General features: G+C 35.6%; 2 protein-coding genes across 2 annotated transcripts; both read right to left on the bottom strand.

Annotated features, from left to right (window-relative positions):
- Window positions 1–1,263: 1,263 nt before the first annotated feature.
- On the bottom strand, window positions 1,264–7,400 carry LOC123554731 (uncharacterized; the record flags this gene model as incomplete). The annotated part of the gene is made up of 3 exons (XM_053532390.1): window positions 6,810–7,400; window positions 4,339–4,618; window positions 1,264–1,459 (listed from the first exon to the last, which is right to left on the bottom strand). Coding segments are annotated over exons 1-3 (889 nt in total), but the record flags the coding sequence as incomplete, so codon positions are not given.
- Window positions 7,401–7,406: 6 nt separating this feature from the next.
- LOC128551503 (uncharacterized) lies at window positions 7,407–14,913 on the bottom strand (the record flags this gene model as incomplete). The annotated part of the gene is made up of 3 exons (XM_053532389.1): window positions 7,407–7,841; window positions 11,575–11,804; window positions 14,701–14,913. Coding segments are annotated over 3 exons (878 nt in total), but the record flags the coding sequence as incomplete, so codon positions are not given.
- Between the last annotated feature and the right edge of the window lie 963 nt (window positions 14,914–15,876).

The following is a 15,876-nucleotide window of genomic DNA, read 5'->3' as shown; positions in this document are numbered from 1 at the left end:
TTTTTTACAATCAAAAGGGCCAAACTGCGCAGTTTAAAAGCTTTGTCGTACTAAAGAAGCTCTTACAAATGGAAAAAAGTGCACATAAAAGAAACACCAAAAGTATTCATGTAAAGTTCTGTACAAATCATTTATAATATTTAAAAAACTAAAGATATTTGAACCTTATTAATAATCATTTTTCCAAACTTTTCCCGTTACTTAAATTTTGGTTACTTATGGGGTTCTGACCAAACCAAATTATTTTAAATTTTTTCGAAAAGGTATAGACTTCAAATTTATTTTTACCTTTTTTTCACTGAAAGTATCTTTTGATAAATTTAAAATTTGTGCTTAGTTAAATTATTTGCAATGAACTTTTTACGAAGCATATCCAAATCTTTACTGTCTGTACTCCGTTTAATTCTGAATTTTTTTTAAACAAAAGCCCAAAAAAATTTTTACCTCTATGCCGTTTGTCTTTTTTAAAAAACATTTCTTGTTTTCGTTATAAGTTAAAATAACCCCTTTCAATATAAAAAACCCCCCAAATACAACAGTAACTTTTATATATATATAAATGTCATGCAAAATTCGTATAGACCCATAAAATATATAATATCCCTCATGCAGTAGAAATTTTTTCATTTACAATTAATATAATAACAATATAAACCCCCCCAAAAACAATTGGTAATTTTTATATCAATGTCAAGCAAAATTCATATGACCCCATAACTATATATTCCCACTTGCATTAGTAATCTTTATAAATGTTTCAAAAAAGTTGCAAACATAAGTCCATAAACACCCCAAAAAAATATAACCAATTGCAGTCTGTAATACTAAAGTATAGTCAATTTAAAAGTCTTGTTATGACTAACAGAGGGGTTTAAACAAAAGTCAAAGTAGATTCTCCCAACAGCAAGCATTAATTTTAATGTTTTAATCAGGGGCTACAAAAAATTTTAAACACAAGTCAGTATAGCTCGGTAACAAAATAAACCCCCATGCAGTCATAATATTTTGTTTTATTTTTTCTCTTTAATGATATTTTGATTAGAAACGGGCCATAACCGTTGGCTGAGTGATATTTCCCCAAAAAACACAGGTGCCAACTTTTTATGTGGAATAACAAACCTTGTTTTATGGGCTTGGTTAAACATTTTGAAATGTGCAACACAAACTGTTAGGGTATCCCGCTGTCTCCATAAATTCAACCCGAGTAAATTTGAATTTGAAGAGGGAGCAAGGTTATTACAACAGTCTACTGTAAAGTCTTACCATCAATATCTATGGATTCCAACATTCTTCCTCTGAATCTCCCTAATTCACCATTCTCCATAGCAATTAGTGCTTTTGCTACCTTTGTTCTTTCCAATATGGAATTTTGTGTCTTATAAATATTTGTATGTATTTCCAGAGAATGACCCATATGGTCAGCCACAAGTTTCAGCTCATCTCCACTCATATCCATTACCTGCATAAATGACAAGATAATAAGTACCTGTATAAACAGAGAGATAGAACATAGTTAGCAAACGTTTGAAAACAAACATTTTCTAACACGGTTATTAAGCACAGAACGTCCAATTTAGAGCCACAGTCTGTATAAACAAGATTTCGTTACCATCAAGACAGTTTCTGTCTTCACAGGTTTTTGTTTGTTTGTTTGTTTTGGGTTTAACGCCGTTTTTCAACAGTATTTCAGTCATTTAACGGCGACAGTTAACCTATCCAGTGTTCCTGGATTCTGTACCAGTACAAACCTGTTCTCCGCAAGTAACTGCCAACTTCCCACATGAACTATCAGAGGTGGAGAACGAATGATTTCAGACACAATGTCTTTTATCAAATCGTCATGGAGAACATACGCCCCGCCCGGGGATCGAACTCGCGACCCCGCGATCCGTAGACCAACGCTCTCCCTACTGAGCTAAGCGGGTGGGCTTTCACAGGTTTTACCATTTTTAAATCATTCAAAGTAAAACAAATGGATGGGGGATGTGATGTAGATATTGCAGTCTGCACATCGTGTCATAACCACCAGCCTATGTTTCAAGTTTCAAGTCAATACCTTTACTACATTTTAAGTTAGCTCTGGACAGAAAATATGATGCCGATTGGGCAGATTTAACGTCGCTGTAACCCTAAACTCTGACCTACAATCCCGTCACCTCAAACTGTGACCTTGACCTTTGACCTACAGAGCCGGTTCAATTACTCTGCACATCACCTCACTGCCACCTACCTATTTTAGCCTACTGACCTCAAAATCTATAGGGGTCATCTACAGGTCATGACCAACCTCCCTATCAAGTTTCATGATCCTAGGCCCAAGCGTTCTCAAGTTATTGTCTGGAAACGGTTTAAATGTTCCGGGTCACTGTAACCTTGACCTTTGACCTACTGGCCTAAAAATCAGTAGGGGTCATCTGCTGGTCATGATGAACCTCTCTATCATCTATCATGACCCTTGGCCCAAGCGTTCTCAAGTTACCGTCCAGAAACCGTTTAACTGTTCCTGGCCAATGTGACCTTGAACTTTGACCTAATGACCTCAAAATCTGCTGGTCATGAACAATATCCCTATCAATTTTCCTGACCCTTGGCCCAAGCGTTCTTGAGTTATCGCCCAGAAACCATTTTACTGTTCCTGGTCACTGTGACCTTGACCTTTGACCTACTGAACTCAAAATCAATAGGGGTCATCTGCTAGTCATGACCAACCTCCGTATCAACTTTCACGATCCTAGGCCCAAGCAATCTTAGAGTTATCATCCGGAATCCATTTAACTATTCCGGGTCACTGTGACCTTGATCTTTGATATACTGACCTCAAAATCAATAGGGGTCATCTGCTGGTCATGACCAACCTCCCTATCAACTTTCATGATCCTAGGCCCAAGCGTTCTCGAGTTATCATCCGGAAACCGTTTAACTGTTCAGGGTCACTGTGACCTTGACCTTTGACATACAGATCTCAAAATCAATAGGGGTCATCTGCAAGTGATGACCAACCTTCCTATCAACTTTCATGATCCTAGCTGGCCTGGGATTCAGTCATAAATCAAAAACCTGAAAATCTACAATCTCAAGCCTGAAATCTCCATTTTCAATAGAGTTATATAGGGAAATTCTGGCAGTCAAAAGCCTGAAATCAGAACCAGTCCTGAAAAATCCCATGCCTGTCCTAGGCCCAAGCGTTCTTGAGTTATCATCCGGAAACGAACTGGTCTACATACAGACCGACCAACCGACCGACATCTGCAAAACAATATACCCCTCCTTCTTCGAAGGGGTGCATAATAATAAATGTTCATGGAAAAAAATGAAATAAGTTTAATGAAATTCTACCATTGGTTAGTTTTTTATGTACAAATATGTGGATTTTTAAACAATTAAAGGGCAATAACTCTGAAGTAACTACAGAGATCCTGACAAAATTGAGTGTGCACTTCCACATTATGGTGATCTAAATTTAAATTTTAAAAGTTTCATAGTTCTAAGTCAAATATGTCACAAGTTATGGAGCAGAAATTGCCATTATTATAGTACCCTATATAGTTAACACTAGAAACTACTAAGGGCCATAACTCTGGTGTTACTTGGGCAATCTGACTGAAACTTGACAGGCCCCATTTCCCCATAGTGGTGAACATGTATATGAAGTTTTGTTTAAATATTCCAAACTACATCCTAGATATGGCTCGGACAGATGGAAAGACGGACGCCAAAACTATATCCTTCCGACTTCATCTGGGGATAAAAAGGGCCATAACTGAGTCCTTGTCCTAGTTATGTAGTCTTGCCTTCAAATGTAAACTATGATGGTAAACAAGTGGTCGAAGTTTCAAAGCCGTATGACAAACAGCCTGAAGATGGAAATCATGATGACAAACAAGTGTTCAAAGTTTCAAAGCCGCATGTCAATTAGTTTTGACAAAACATGGGGCACATGTCAGTTTTGACAAAACATGTACTTGTACCAAAACTGGACCAATTTCCAAGTCCAAAAAGGGCCATAATTCAGCCAAAATACTTGACAGATTTACGTATTCTTGCCTACCTGAAGAGACTAATATAACAAGTGAATGAAATATTGCCATGCAATACAAAGTCCCCTACTGGAAGACACCTAATTTTCTCTACTGCAGTATAACAATGATCTGATATCTGTCAATGATGTATAAACAATATTGTAATATATATACAATATGTAATAACACAACACTTTGATTAGTACCCTATGTACTGCAAAACTTGTACGAAAATGTAATTCCTCACCATATTTCTGGCTTAGATATTGTAATTTGCCCTTAGACATTTTTTTTCTTCAGTTTCATTTTGGTCTCTTACCTGACACGTTGTTGCCATATATCTGCGCAGGAGGCGTGTTCTGATAAGATCTGGTCTCACATGTCCAGGACATGCAGATGTACATATTCGCATTGCTTCACATCCATCAAGAGTTGCAATGCTAGTGTTTCCAAACAGGAACAAGTTTGATGGGTTAACTCCTGCATAAATCCTTGTACAGAGTAAATACTGCAGACCTTCTACCATATCTGTAGTCAGCAAAACGAACACTTTCCTAAGACTTCTAGTACTTTTTCCTCGGACTTCCACTAGCTGCATTCTAGAAAAGGACAATGAGATTATTATATTCTAATTTTTTACTGTTTATGTCAGATGTTTGCATATTTTTTATTTTGCTTTTTAAGGGTTTTATTAATTAAATTTCAAGTAGGTTTCAAGGACTAGCATCAAATTCAAGGACTTTTTCAAGGTTTGTGTGAACACTTTAAAACACATATGGGTATTTTTTGGTAACAATGAGGTTTTTTCTTTTCCTCTTAAGTAGCATTCAATAATTTCAGTGTTTTTGGGCAATTCATTCCAAAATAAATGCAGTCAAAAAATATGGGAACTTCGAACTTAGTGGCTTGAATAGTTCTGAGGATATATTATATAAATATTGCATTCCTGTGTGGGTGATATGAAAAATGTGCACCTCAAGATATATAAAATATAAACAGAGGCGTCAGTAGCTGTCTACTAGTATATTTATATTTCGAGGGATGAATATTTTTTCAAATCGACCTCTTATGAACTCAGTATCTATTTTATTGTACTAAAAACATATAAGTCAAAAAATAATTACTGGTAAATCAACATAACTAGTTAAATAATTTATTGAAATAATCATTAAGAAGTAGATTAACACCCAATAAAACAAGAGGATGAAGTAGTGACTATAACTATCTTAACAGCAGTAATACCTACTGATGTGATATTTGTCAATGCCGTATACACTGTATTGTGCTCTATATATACAATATATCATAACACACAATGTTTGGATTAAAATTTGCATATATAAATATCTACAGTTTTTGACTGCTTAAAACATCTATAAATAAAGAGACAAGAGCTCTGCAAAGTGGAGAAATTTACGCCCGCAGTTCTAGATCAGGGGAAGGGGGTGTGAGTGGGGGAGGGGTGATGTAATGTGGCAGCAAGTGTGCCTTGTTTGTTTGTTTGTTTTGGGTTTAACAACGTTTTTCAACAGTATTTCAGTCCTGTAACGGCGGGCAGTTAACCAGTGTTCCTGGATTATGTACCAGTACAAACCTGTTCTCCGCAAGTAACTGCCAACTTCCCCACATGAATCAGAGGTGGAGGAAGAATGATTTCAGACACAATGACTTTTATCAAATGTGACCTTGACCTTGTAGCTAGGGGTCTAGGTCTTGCGCATGACATGTCGTCTCATTATGGTGAACATTTATGCCAAGTTATTTCAAAATCCCTTTATGGATGGCAGAGTTACAGCCCGGACAAGAATTTAGACCGACACACGGATGGACAGTGGGGTTTTAATATGCCCAACTTCTAGAGCATAAAAAAAATAGCAGACTAAATATGGATGTTGAGCTACTGTGAAACCAGTTAAAAAGCAAAATGTCTGAATACAGACAAACGGAGGACAATACCTTTACTTTAGACGAGTTAAAATCTGGAATTGATTTAACTCTTGATTTTGCCTGCTAAAAATAGTTTACAACAGCTTTGCTCTGCAAGTGGCTGTATAGGGCTGTGGATCGTCAGACAAGTAGCGATGCGATCCGATCTGCGAGTCGGGGCTGACGATTCACAGATCGAACCACGGATCACCAACAACTTATAATGATACAAAAATGCAAACCTGTTATTTTTGTACTGTTTTCTTTATGGAATCAAAGCTTTGCAGTTCTCATAGTGCTCAGTTTAATAGTTTTGACCTATGTTTAATGTTTTGCTCATTAATTAAAGTCAGGTTTCTCGGGTGGACTTCTGTAATGATCGGCCATTCTTGCAGATGAACGATATGACGTCGGCCATTAATAATCACAATATTTAGTAACTGTTTTGCATTTTTTTATAAGAAAATTTTATTTGGACAGAAACTGCGTAACTATCTAAATTTTTATTGAATTTAATTACTTAAATGATAAATGTTTATTCACTGTTTTGACATATTCCGTATTAACTTTAGTTCGAAAATAGGACCGATGCTAACTCTACCTAAGAGGCTAAGACATTTATTTACATCCAGTTTAGAATCTAAAAACTTGTAATCATTTTAGATGTGCAAGAAAATTCATTGAAGACGTTTAATGTGGCTTTAATATAGTTTTATTGATATCGCATGTATTAATGAAAAAGATCGCGATCCAACGATCCTGACAATGACGAGTATACTCGAACTTCTGGTCAAACTCGTGGATATCTGAGTACTCGGATACTCGTTACTGTCCTACATGGCTGTAGGAGTATAGCATATTTACCTGTTACACAAAGTCTTCTCTGCTATATCTAATGAAGATAAAATTTCTTCGTTTCCATCAGCAGCGTCTCCCTGTATTCTTTTTCCAAAGTCCTCAACCTTTAGTTCTGCCACTTCTGAGATCCTGCGCTTGTTAAAAATGACAATTCTTACTAGCACCATTTGAGCTGTTTTAACATACTCCTTATATTCTGGCTTTCTGTTCTTCATTGCACTTTGTATTTCTGCTACTAGGTATTGTTTCAATGAAATTATGTCATCAGTCCTTGGTAGTTCAATTGTCTTATTGATAGCTCTCAGTTTCATTGTCCTGTTTGCAACACAAGACACTTGCGAATTCCAATGTGCTGCAAAATGATGAAGGAAGTCTTTTGCTTCTCCCTTTTTCATTTTATTCTCATTGTCTACAGCCATACTTCTTTTAAGTAGAGCAATCTGTTTTATGTAGTTACCTAGTTTTAGAGCCAGATGAGGTGAATCTGCTTCCCTAGAAAGCTCTTTTACTGCTGCTACTATTCCTTTGAACCCTTTTGGATGAAGGAAGAAGTCTAATGGCAATGCTTTCAGTTTACTTTCATTCAGTTTGACTAACAGTCGATCTCAGAACTACACATCTCATCTTTGTGCGCACATTATCTTTATCTTTCACTCTTTGTTCTTCAGATGTACCTAGCTTATGTAATAAAGATAATCCAAACTCTCTAATCAAGACATCTTGAAAACAAATATCTTTCAAGCCAGGATTTTGTTCTGTTTCCTTCATTTTTGATATGAGACTATCTATTTCTTCTTCTTCTTCATGACTTCTCAATATGAAAGGTTCTATAATCATTTTAGAGTTTCTTTTGTAATTTTTTTCTGTGACAACATTGCCAGGTCTAAAATAGCATGATTTTGCATGCAACCATAGCCACTTTTCTTCTAAAAATGCGAGGCAATATTCGCATGGAAGAAATTTGCTTGCATCTACCTTCCCAGTTTTCACATTAGGTCTTCTGCTTACTATCATTGTACCTTTTCCAGCTTTAAGGACCTGAAATAACATCAGTTCTACTTAAACACTTAATTTATGCAAGAACAGCACAAAGAAATAAGAGGCCAAAACCCTAATTTACGCACCTGAGAAAGATCATGACCTTAAGGCATTGCTTCTAAACAAGTTTGATGAACATCCATTAAGCAGTTCATTAAAAGTAATTAAGGAGGGCTCTCCAATTTTGAAGCCAAAAAAGAAGCCAAACAGATCCATTTGAAGAAATGTGAGAGGAATCCATGCAAGGATGCTACAGACCAAGTTTGGTGACTATCCATCTAGCATTTCATCAGAAGTTGTTAATGGTTTTTCTTTTTTTAGCGCTAGCAGCACTTAAAACCTGTTAAGCTGAATCATTTGAATATATTTGATGGAGGTCCTAAAAAAGAAGCTCTAGACCGATTTATGCAATTATCCATCAAGTGGTACATGAGAAAACTAGAAGATGCTTTTGGAGAAAAGTGTATGTCTCCCCCCAAAACATAGTAGTAATAGGCAAGAAGTCAATAGGGGGCACGAGCAAAAGTCAAAGAGACACTGATGGTTTGCAGCAATAGGGATCATCTACTCTGCATGTCCAATCATCCAATCAAGTTTCAACGTTCTGGATCTAGTGGTTCTCAAGTTATGGATTGGAAACAGTTTCCCATGTTCTGGCCCCTGTGACCTTGGCCTTTGATTGAGTAACCCAACATAAATAGGGGTCACCTACTCTGCATGTCCAATCATCCTATGAAGTTTCAACATTCTGGGTCAAGTGGTTCTCAAGTTATTGATCGCAAAGTGTTTTCAATGTTCAGGCCCTTGTGACCATGACCTTTGCTTGAGTGACCCCAAAAACAACAGGACTCATCTACTCTGTAAGTCCTACCATCCTATAAAGTTTGATGTTCTGGGTCAAATGGTTCTAAAGTTATTGATCAGAAACCGTTTTCAATGTTCTGGCCCCTGTGACCTTGACCATTGATCAAGTGACCCAAAAATCACTAGGATTCATCCACTCTGCATGTCAATTCATCCTATGAAGTTTCAACAATGAACATACTGGATCAAGTGGTACTTTAGTTATTGATCGGAAACGGTTTTCCATGTTAAGGCCCCTGTGACTTTGACCTTTGATTGAGTAGCTCCACAATACGGGTCATCAACTCCGTAAACCCTATCACCCTTTAAAATTTTAAGGTTCTAGGTCAAATGACTTAAAGTTACTGGTCAAAAATGAATTGTGACGGACAAATTCCCCTGTGACCTTGAGCTTTGCTCTACTGACCCCAAAAACTATAGGGGTCATCAACTCTGTAAGTACTATCACCCTATGATGTTTGAAGGTTCTGGGTCAAATGGTTCTAAGTTACTGATCAGAAATGGATTTCCCTGTTCTGGTCCCTGTGACCTTGACCTTTAATAGAGTGACCCCAAAATCAATAGGTCATCTACTCTGCATCTCCAATCATCCTATGAAGTTTCAACATTTTGGGTCAAGTGGCTCTCAAGTTATTGATCGGAAATTGTTTTCCATTTTCAGACCACCTGCTTAAATTCCAAGTTTCAAGTCAACACCTTTAATATTTTTATGCTCTGATATGAAAATGATGGGATGACTTTGTTGTGATCTAAACCTTAGACCTACCACCCTGGTTCATGCACATCACCACCTACCTAGATCCCAAGTTCAACATCAATACCTTGAATGATTATAATTTATGCTTGGACACTAAATATGACGGCCAGATTTGACCTTTGAGCATAATCTGTAACCTTGACCTTAAACCTAAGAAGTTTATGTTCTCTGCACATAATCTCATCAGTACCTACTTACATGCCAAGTTTGAAGTCAATACCTTGAATGGTTAATTAGGTATGCTCCAGACATAAAATATTACGGAAAGAAAGACACGTGCCATCACATAATACGTCCCGTTTTTTCAAAACGAATGTATACAAGGTCAGATATCATCATATTAAAGGGCAGTAACTGTGAAGAAAATACACAAACAATTCTTTTTAAATTGGGTTCATATGAAACGTGAGCTTGTTAAAATATTTACTGAATGGACAGGACAAGATCAATGTTGACTTTTGACTTAAGAATGAACTTGACCTTTGAGCTAGGGGTTTGGGCATTGCATATTGCACATGACAAGTCGTCTCATTATCATGATTATGGGGAACATTTGTGCAATGTAATATTAAAATCCTTCATGGATGACAAATTATGGACTGGACAGAAAAAAAAACTTAGCACTAATCACTCCCGTACTGTTTGGCAGAAATCTGCTGGAATCATGGGCCACAACTCTGATGAAAAACACTAGACCATGCCCACAATATGCACAACTTGGCTTGGCAATGATCACTTTTGTGAAGTTTGGTGTAGTTATCCTTGTGGTGTTGGAACATTTGCCAAAACAAGGTAAAATGCATCAAATCAAGGGCAATAACTCAAATGAAAATCACTGAACTGATCATTCCTGTAAGGTTTGGTGGAAATCTACCCTGTAATTTAAAGAGAATTCCTATAGTTTTTTTCCTTTCATAGAACTTTTTTAAATTCACATATATGATAGGAAAATTTGTGCTGAAAACAATGAACAAATAAAAACAATAGGTCACCAGGCTTGTTTTTGTGAAAAATTGTTTTTAACACGCCCACTGTTGCTGAAACTGCCAGCGATTTTTTCAACATTTTCATAATTTTCTGCTTTTTTATAAATACCAACCAAAATATACATTAAGACAGCACAATACGGTTTTTCTCTTTTTACAGATTTTATTATATACTTATTTGATATCATAGTCATATTTGTAATACTCTGTCCTTACATAAATGGGTACAAATGAAAAAAATATATTGTTTCATATTTACTTTTGTGAACTTTTTTCAATGAAAAATACCCATACTGAAGAATATTTTTTTTTAATTTTGAAAAAACTCTTTCATAGAATTTTTTCCTGTTTTACTTGTGTATAGATAATTGTATTGTGAGCATAAAAATGGCTAAAAATGTATGGGTCACCAGGCTAAATTTTATGTTAAGACCGCTAGAATACAACACCTGTTCGGACGGAAATGGCACGAACCTGGCCAAATTGATTACATGTATGTATGCTAAAAGTTAAAAAAAAGTTTTAAAAATTCTTAATTCTTTCTATAATTGAATACTAAATAATCTGAAAGGTGATATTGTCTTATCAGTACTAAGTCAATTATCTTACATTATATGAACAACACTGTCTTTTTTCTAAAATGCGATGTGAAAATACAACCACAAAAATAGCAAGATACCTGTCAGGCATGATACTTGTCAATACAACATAAACCAGTATCAACATTTGATTACTGATAAAACTTATCAAAAATGTTATTTCATTCAAGATTCCTCATATTTAAGATTGTCTGTAACATGTTTCAACAAATGTTGACTTCAGTTCAGTTTTCCATAGAAAGTGTCGGCTGCGCAGAAAGATGCGCATAAAAAACTATAGGAATTCCCTTTAAGAGGTGGCCAAAAAAATTTAAAACTTGGTAAATGAAGGACCATTACTCCTATGAAAATCATCAAACTAGAAAATGCTGATACAACTAGGCTTGGCAATAATTACTCTTGTGAAGTTTAGTGTAAATCCATCCAGTGGTGTTGAAGGAGCTGCGTGGACACACTTTGACGAACAGACAGACAACACTAAATCAATTTGTCTCCCCCATTACATGTGGTAGACATAATAAATATACCTCGCAATTATGTAGGAAATTTCCTTCATTCAGTATCTTCTTAAGAGCCATTTTCCTTTCTACTGAATGCAGTGGTAAACACCGGAATTCCTTCACCTCTTTTTCATCTGAATGGCATGCTTCTAGGTGTGGTTTCAGTTTGCTTTGTAAAGCATTCTTGCAGAACATGCAATAAACTGACTTTGCATATACTCTCTTACCATTGTTGTCACTGTAGCAGTCAACTGTAACTGAAAAGCAGGGATCAGCCTACAAGGCGATTTGAGCGATATCGTCGCTTTAAAGTCGGCCACTTCGCCTAATTATCGCCTCCGGGCGAAATCCAAATCGCCGAGTTTTTCAGCGAGTTATTATCTGTTTACTTAAAGTTGCAAAACTTGATGCATATTCTAGATTAAATTATCGATAAATCCATAGTCGACCCCGCCTACTCGCCTGTCAAACTTCAGCCAATCGTAGCGTTAATATCTAACAGTGTCAATCAATAATATTGTAAGCCGCCGCCATTTTGAAAATTTTCAATCGGCGTGTAAAAAGCCGATAAACTTAACGAGAGCATGATTTTATGCAACAATTGTATATTATTCTTTCATTTTATTAAAGATTACTTCAAAAATTATTACAATTACCATAATTACGGTCAATTTCTGTAAATGAACGGCTCGGGTACTGTGGATAAAAAATGATTTCGCGGACGTCAGAACTGCCGTACAAAATATTGTAAAAAGATCGCCATTAACTACGAGTTTGGTATTATATTCGAAAAAAATAATAAATGAATAAATTAAATGTATAAATCTGAACAAATTGGTGCAAAAATCGGGCATTATAAAAGTACGAGAATCGAAACATTAATGAAAATTTTCACCCGTTTTGATCGTGCACCTGTTAAATTTACGAATTTCGGACATGTAAATTTCGGATAAAAATTTAAAGGCGACTTTTTCATAGCTAAGTTTATACTTTATTTAGAAATTCATGAAAATGATAATGCAAGAATCAGTTTCCTTAAATAATTACTGTTTATAAGTTACAGCTAGACCCACAGAAAGTGGATATATATAGGCAAGAAACTGAATGCTATGCCGATTCTTCTCCTTAAATTTCTCAACTTCTCCCTAAATTCTGTGGAGGGAGAAGTCACTTCTCCCTAAAATTTTGACCTAGGCTGATCCCTGGAAAAGTATGAAAAGTATGCGGAATTCCCCGAGCTTTATCAAACATTTTCTACTTTTGATAACAAAGACTTTGACCTAACAGTGACCTTGACACTACTGGCCAAAAAACAATCCTCTAAACTTTCCTTCTTATTAAAGGTGGTTAATCAGATTTTGGCCATGTAATGGATTTGTTTGAAACTTTAACATCTGACCATTTACATTCATATTTGTTTACTTAGTGCTAATATAACTTAAGATTTTCACTGGAGGTATTTTTAAAATTTGATTTTCCTATCCTGGTTGCCCAACCAAGATAGAGTTATTTTTTCATAAGTATAAATTTGATAAACAACTTTGCCTATGAAAAAATATAAATATAAGACATATTGTAATATATTTGTAAAATATTTGCATTAACAATTATATATTTAGATGATATTCATTAGAAAGATGCAAGTTAGCAAAATTGTTACTACCTCCCTTTGCCTATCTTGGTTGCGCACCAAGATAGATTGGAAATAAATGAATTCAGAAGCTACACACAGTTTTAAAATTTTACTTGCCTTTTGGTTCAGATTGTTAAATATTTGATATATCTATCCAATGCAAATATAAAACTAGAAATTATATTGAAATAAAAAGAAATACTCAGCTTTTTAAAAACTTTCATATCAAAGGGAAGTAATTACAAAATCTTATAAAAAGCAATAAAATATACATTTCTAATAGTGATCCAACTCTATGTATAGGGTTTTTTAGTTCCTTAAATAAATCTCTATCAGAATATACAAAAGTTGCTTAAATGTGATTGACCACCTTTCAGCTATAATTCGAGCAATCTTGGTAAAGGACTTCTACACAATGCTACATACTAAATATCAAAGCTCTAAGCCATGTGGTTTTGTACAAGAAGATTTTCAAAGTTTTCCCTATATAAGTCTATAAACCATGTGACCCCCAGGGCGGGGCCATATTTGACCCTAGGAGGATAATTTGAACAATCTTGGTAGAGGACCACTAGATGATCCTACAAACCAAATTTCAAAGCCTTAAAACCTGCGGTTTTGGACAAGAAGATTTTTAAAGTTTTTCCTTTCTGTTGAGAGTTCTGTATGGACTTCAATTCTTTGAATTTTTTTAAAGAAGACCATCCAAGGAACATCCTTGTGTAGTTTCATCAAAATTGGCCTTATGGTTAAGAAGATGTTGTTTAAAGGAAAGTGTGGCTGGACGCCAGACAGAGTGCGATCACAATAGCTCACAATGAGCACTTTGTGCTCAGGTGAGCTAAAAATATATCTAATTCTCTTTTTTTCAAGTAAATTTGTTACTTTTGCTTTCTGCTACTCATTCCAACATAAAACCTGTTGTTTTTGTTGTTTATTTATTTTATTTATTTTGTTGGGTTTAACGTCGCACCGACACAATTTCAGGTCATATGGCGACTTTCCAGCTTTTAATGGTGGAGGAAGACCCCAGGTGCCCCTCCGTGCACTATTTCATCACGAGCGGGCACCTGGGTAGAACCACCGACCTTCCGTAAGCCAGCTGGATGGCTTCCTCACGTGAAGAATTCTACGCCCCAAATGAGGTTTCGAACCCACATCGATGAGGGGCAAATGGTTTGAAGTCAACGACTCTAACCACTCGGCCACGGAGGCCCCCTTTTGTTGTTTACAGATGTTGTTTTAACTGAAGAATAAATGCGTGTTAACAGAGCGATTCTCGTGCTCATTTGCTGTTAAAACCTTTTTACATATGCCTGCATCATTCAAACAAGACTTCAAAATCACCTTACAACAATGACGTACATTTGCATTTCATGAAAACTACAGAATGATGTAGGATTAAGAAAATATTTGTTCTCCCTTATTAAAGCAAATTCTCTTTTTTAGCGTTACATTTAAAAAATTCTCTGAATGGCCTTGACCCACATTCCCTGAGAATGAGAGTATATCACTCTTACCATTTCTTAAATAATATTCTGTGGAACTTTCATGCACTTCACTTAAAACGTCAGCTACAGGTTTATCCATTATGGGAATGTTCTCCATAGAAGCTGTTTCACAAACTGTATTTACAGATGTTCGTTTCCTTTTACCGCTAAGTGGAAGAATGACATCACTGTCACCTGGAAGGATGACATCATTGTCCCCTGGAAGAATGGCATCACTGTCCACTGGATGAAAGAAGTCAACATTGTATGACAGAAGAGAAGTTTTCGATAGAAAAAAAACTAGAGCTGTCACAGGAGTGACGAATCATACCCCAACAATACGGCCTTGTCACAGAACTAAGCCAATGTCAAAGCCAAACTTGCCTGACCTTCGACCTACTGACCTCAAATTCAATAGGGGTCATCTGCTGGTCATGATAAACCTCCCTATGAAGTTTCATGATCCTCAGCCAAAGTGTTCAAGTTACTGTCCGGAAACGGTTTCAATGTTTCAGGTCACTCTGACCTTGATCTTTGATCTACTTAAGGATGTACGAGCGAATTTTTTCTAATGTTAAGACTTTTTTCATACCCTTTGAGCTTGAAGAACATTAGTTTCTAAGACAAACAAGAACAGAAAAAACATAGGTCACCGAACTAGTTTTAATTTTATAGGGTATTTTCTTCACCCACTGTTATGCATTTCTGAAATTTTGTAAAATTGAAAAAATGTTGGTACTTTATAAAACATATAATATCCTACTTAATCTTATAGGGATTTCAGATCTTACAGGTTAATATGAATATATGGTGATGTCAGTATTATATAAGCATAAATGTCACTAACAAATCTCTTTAATTTTTACATGTTGACATAATTACCCCACCCACTTTATTTTCAATGGAAAGAAGTATTTAGATCTACAAAAAAAATTCTGACATTAAGATTTTCAAAATATTTTGCAGCATTAATGACACACAAAAATTCTTTGAAATGGAAAGAAAAAAAGTTGGGGTCACCGTGCATCTAGGAGATTTATTAAGAAAAAACTGTTAAAAAGTGGTGAATTTTGATATTTTTTGTTCTTTTTATTTTAATTTATATTTTCTAGATAATATAAAGTGCTATCTTGAAAACTTTTATTTATTTATAGCTTAACATTATATGTATCAGTCAGAAAACTATCAAAACCAAACCTGATCTAC

This window comes from Mercenaria mercenaria, unplaced genomic scaffold, assembly GCF_021730395.1.
Source record: "Mercenaria mercenaria strain notata unplaced genomic scaffold, MADL_Memer_1 contig_1181, whole genome shotgun sequence".
NCBI lineage: Eukaryota > Metazoa > Mollusca > Bivalvia > Venerida > Veneridae > Mercenaria > Mercenaria mercenaria.
Note: the sequence above shows the minus strand (reverse complement) of the source record. Positions and strands in the feature narration are given on the sequence as shown.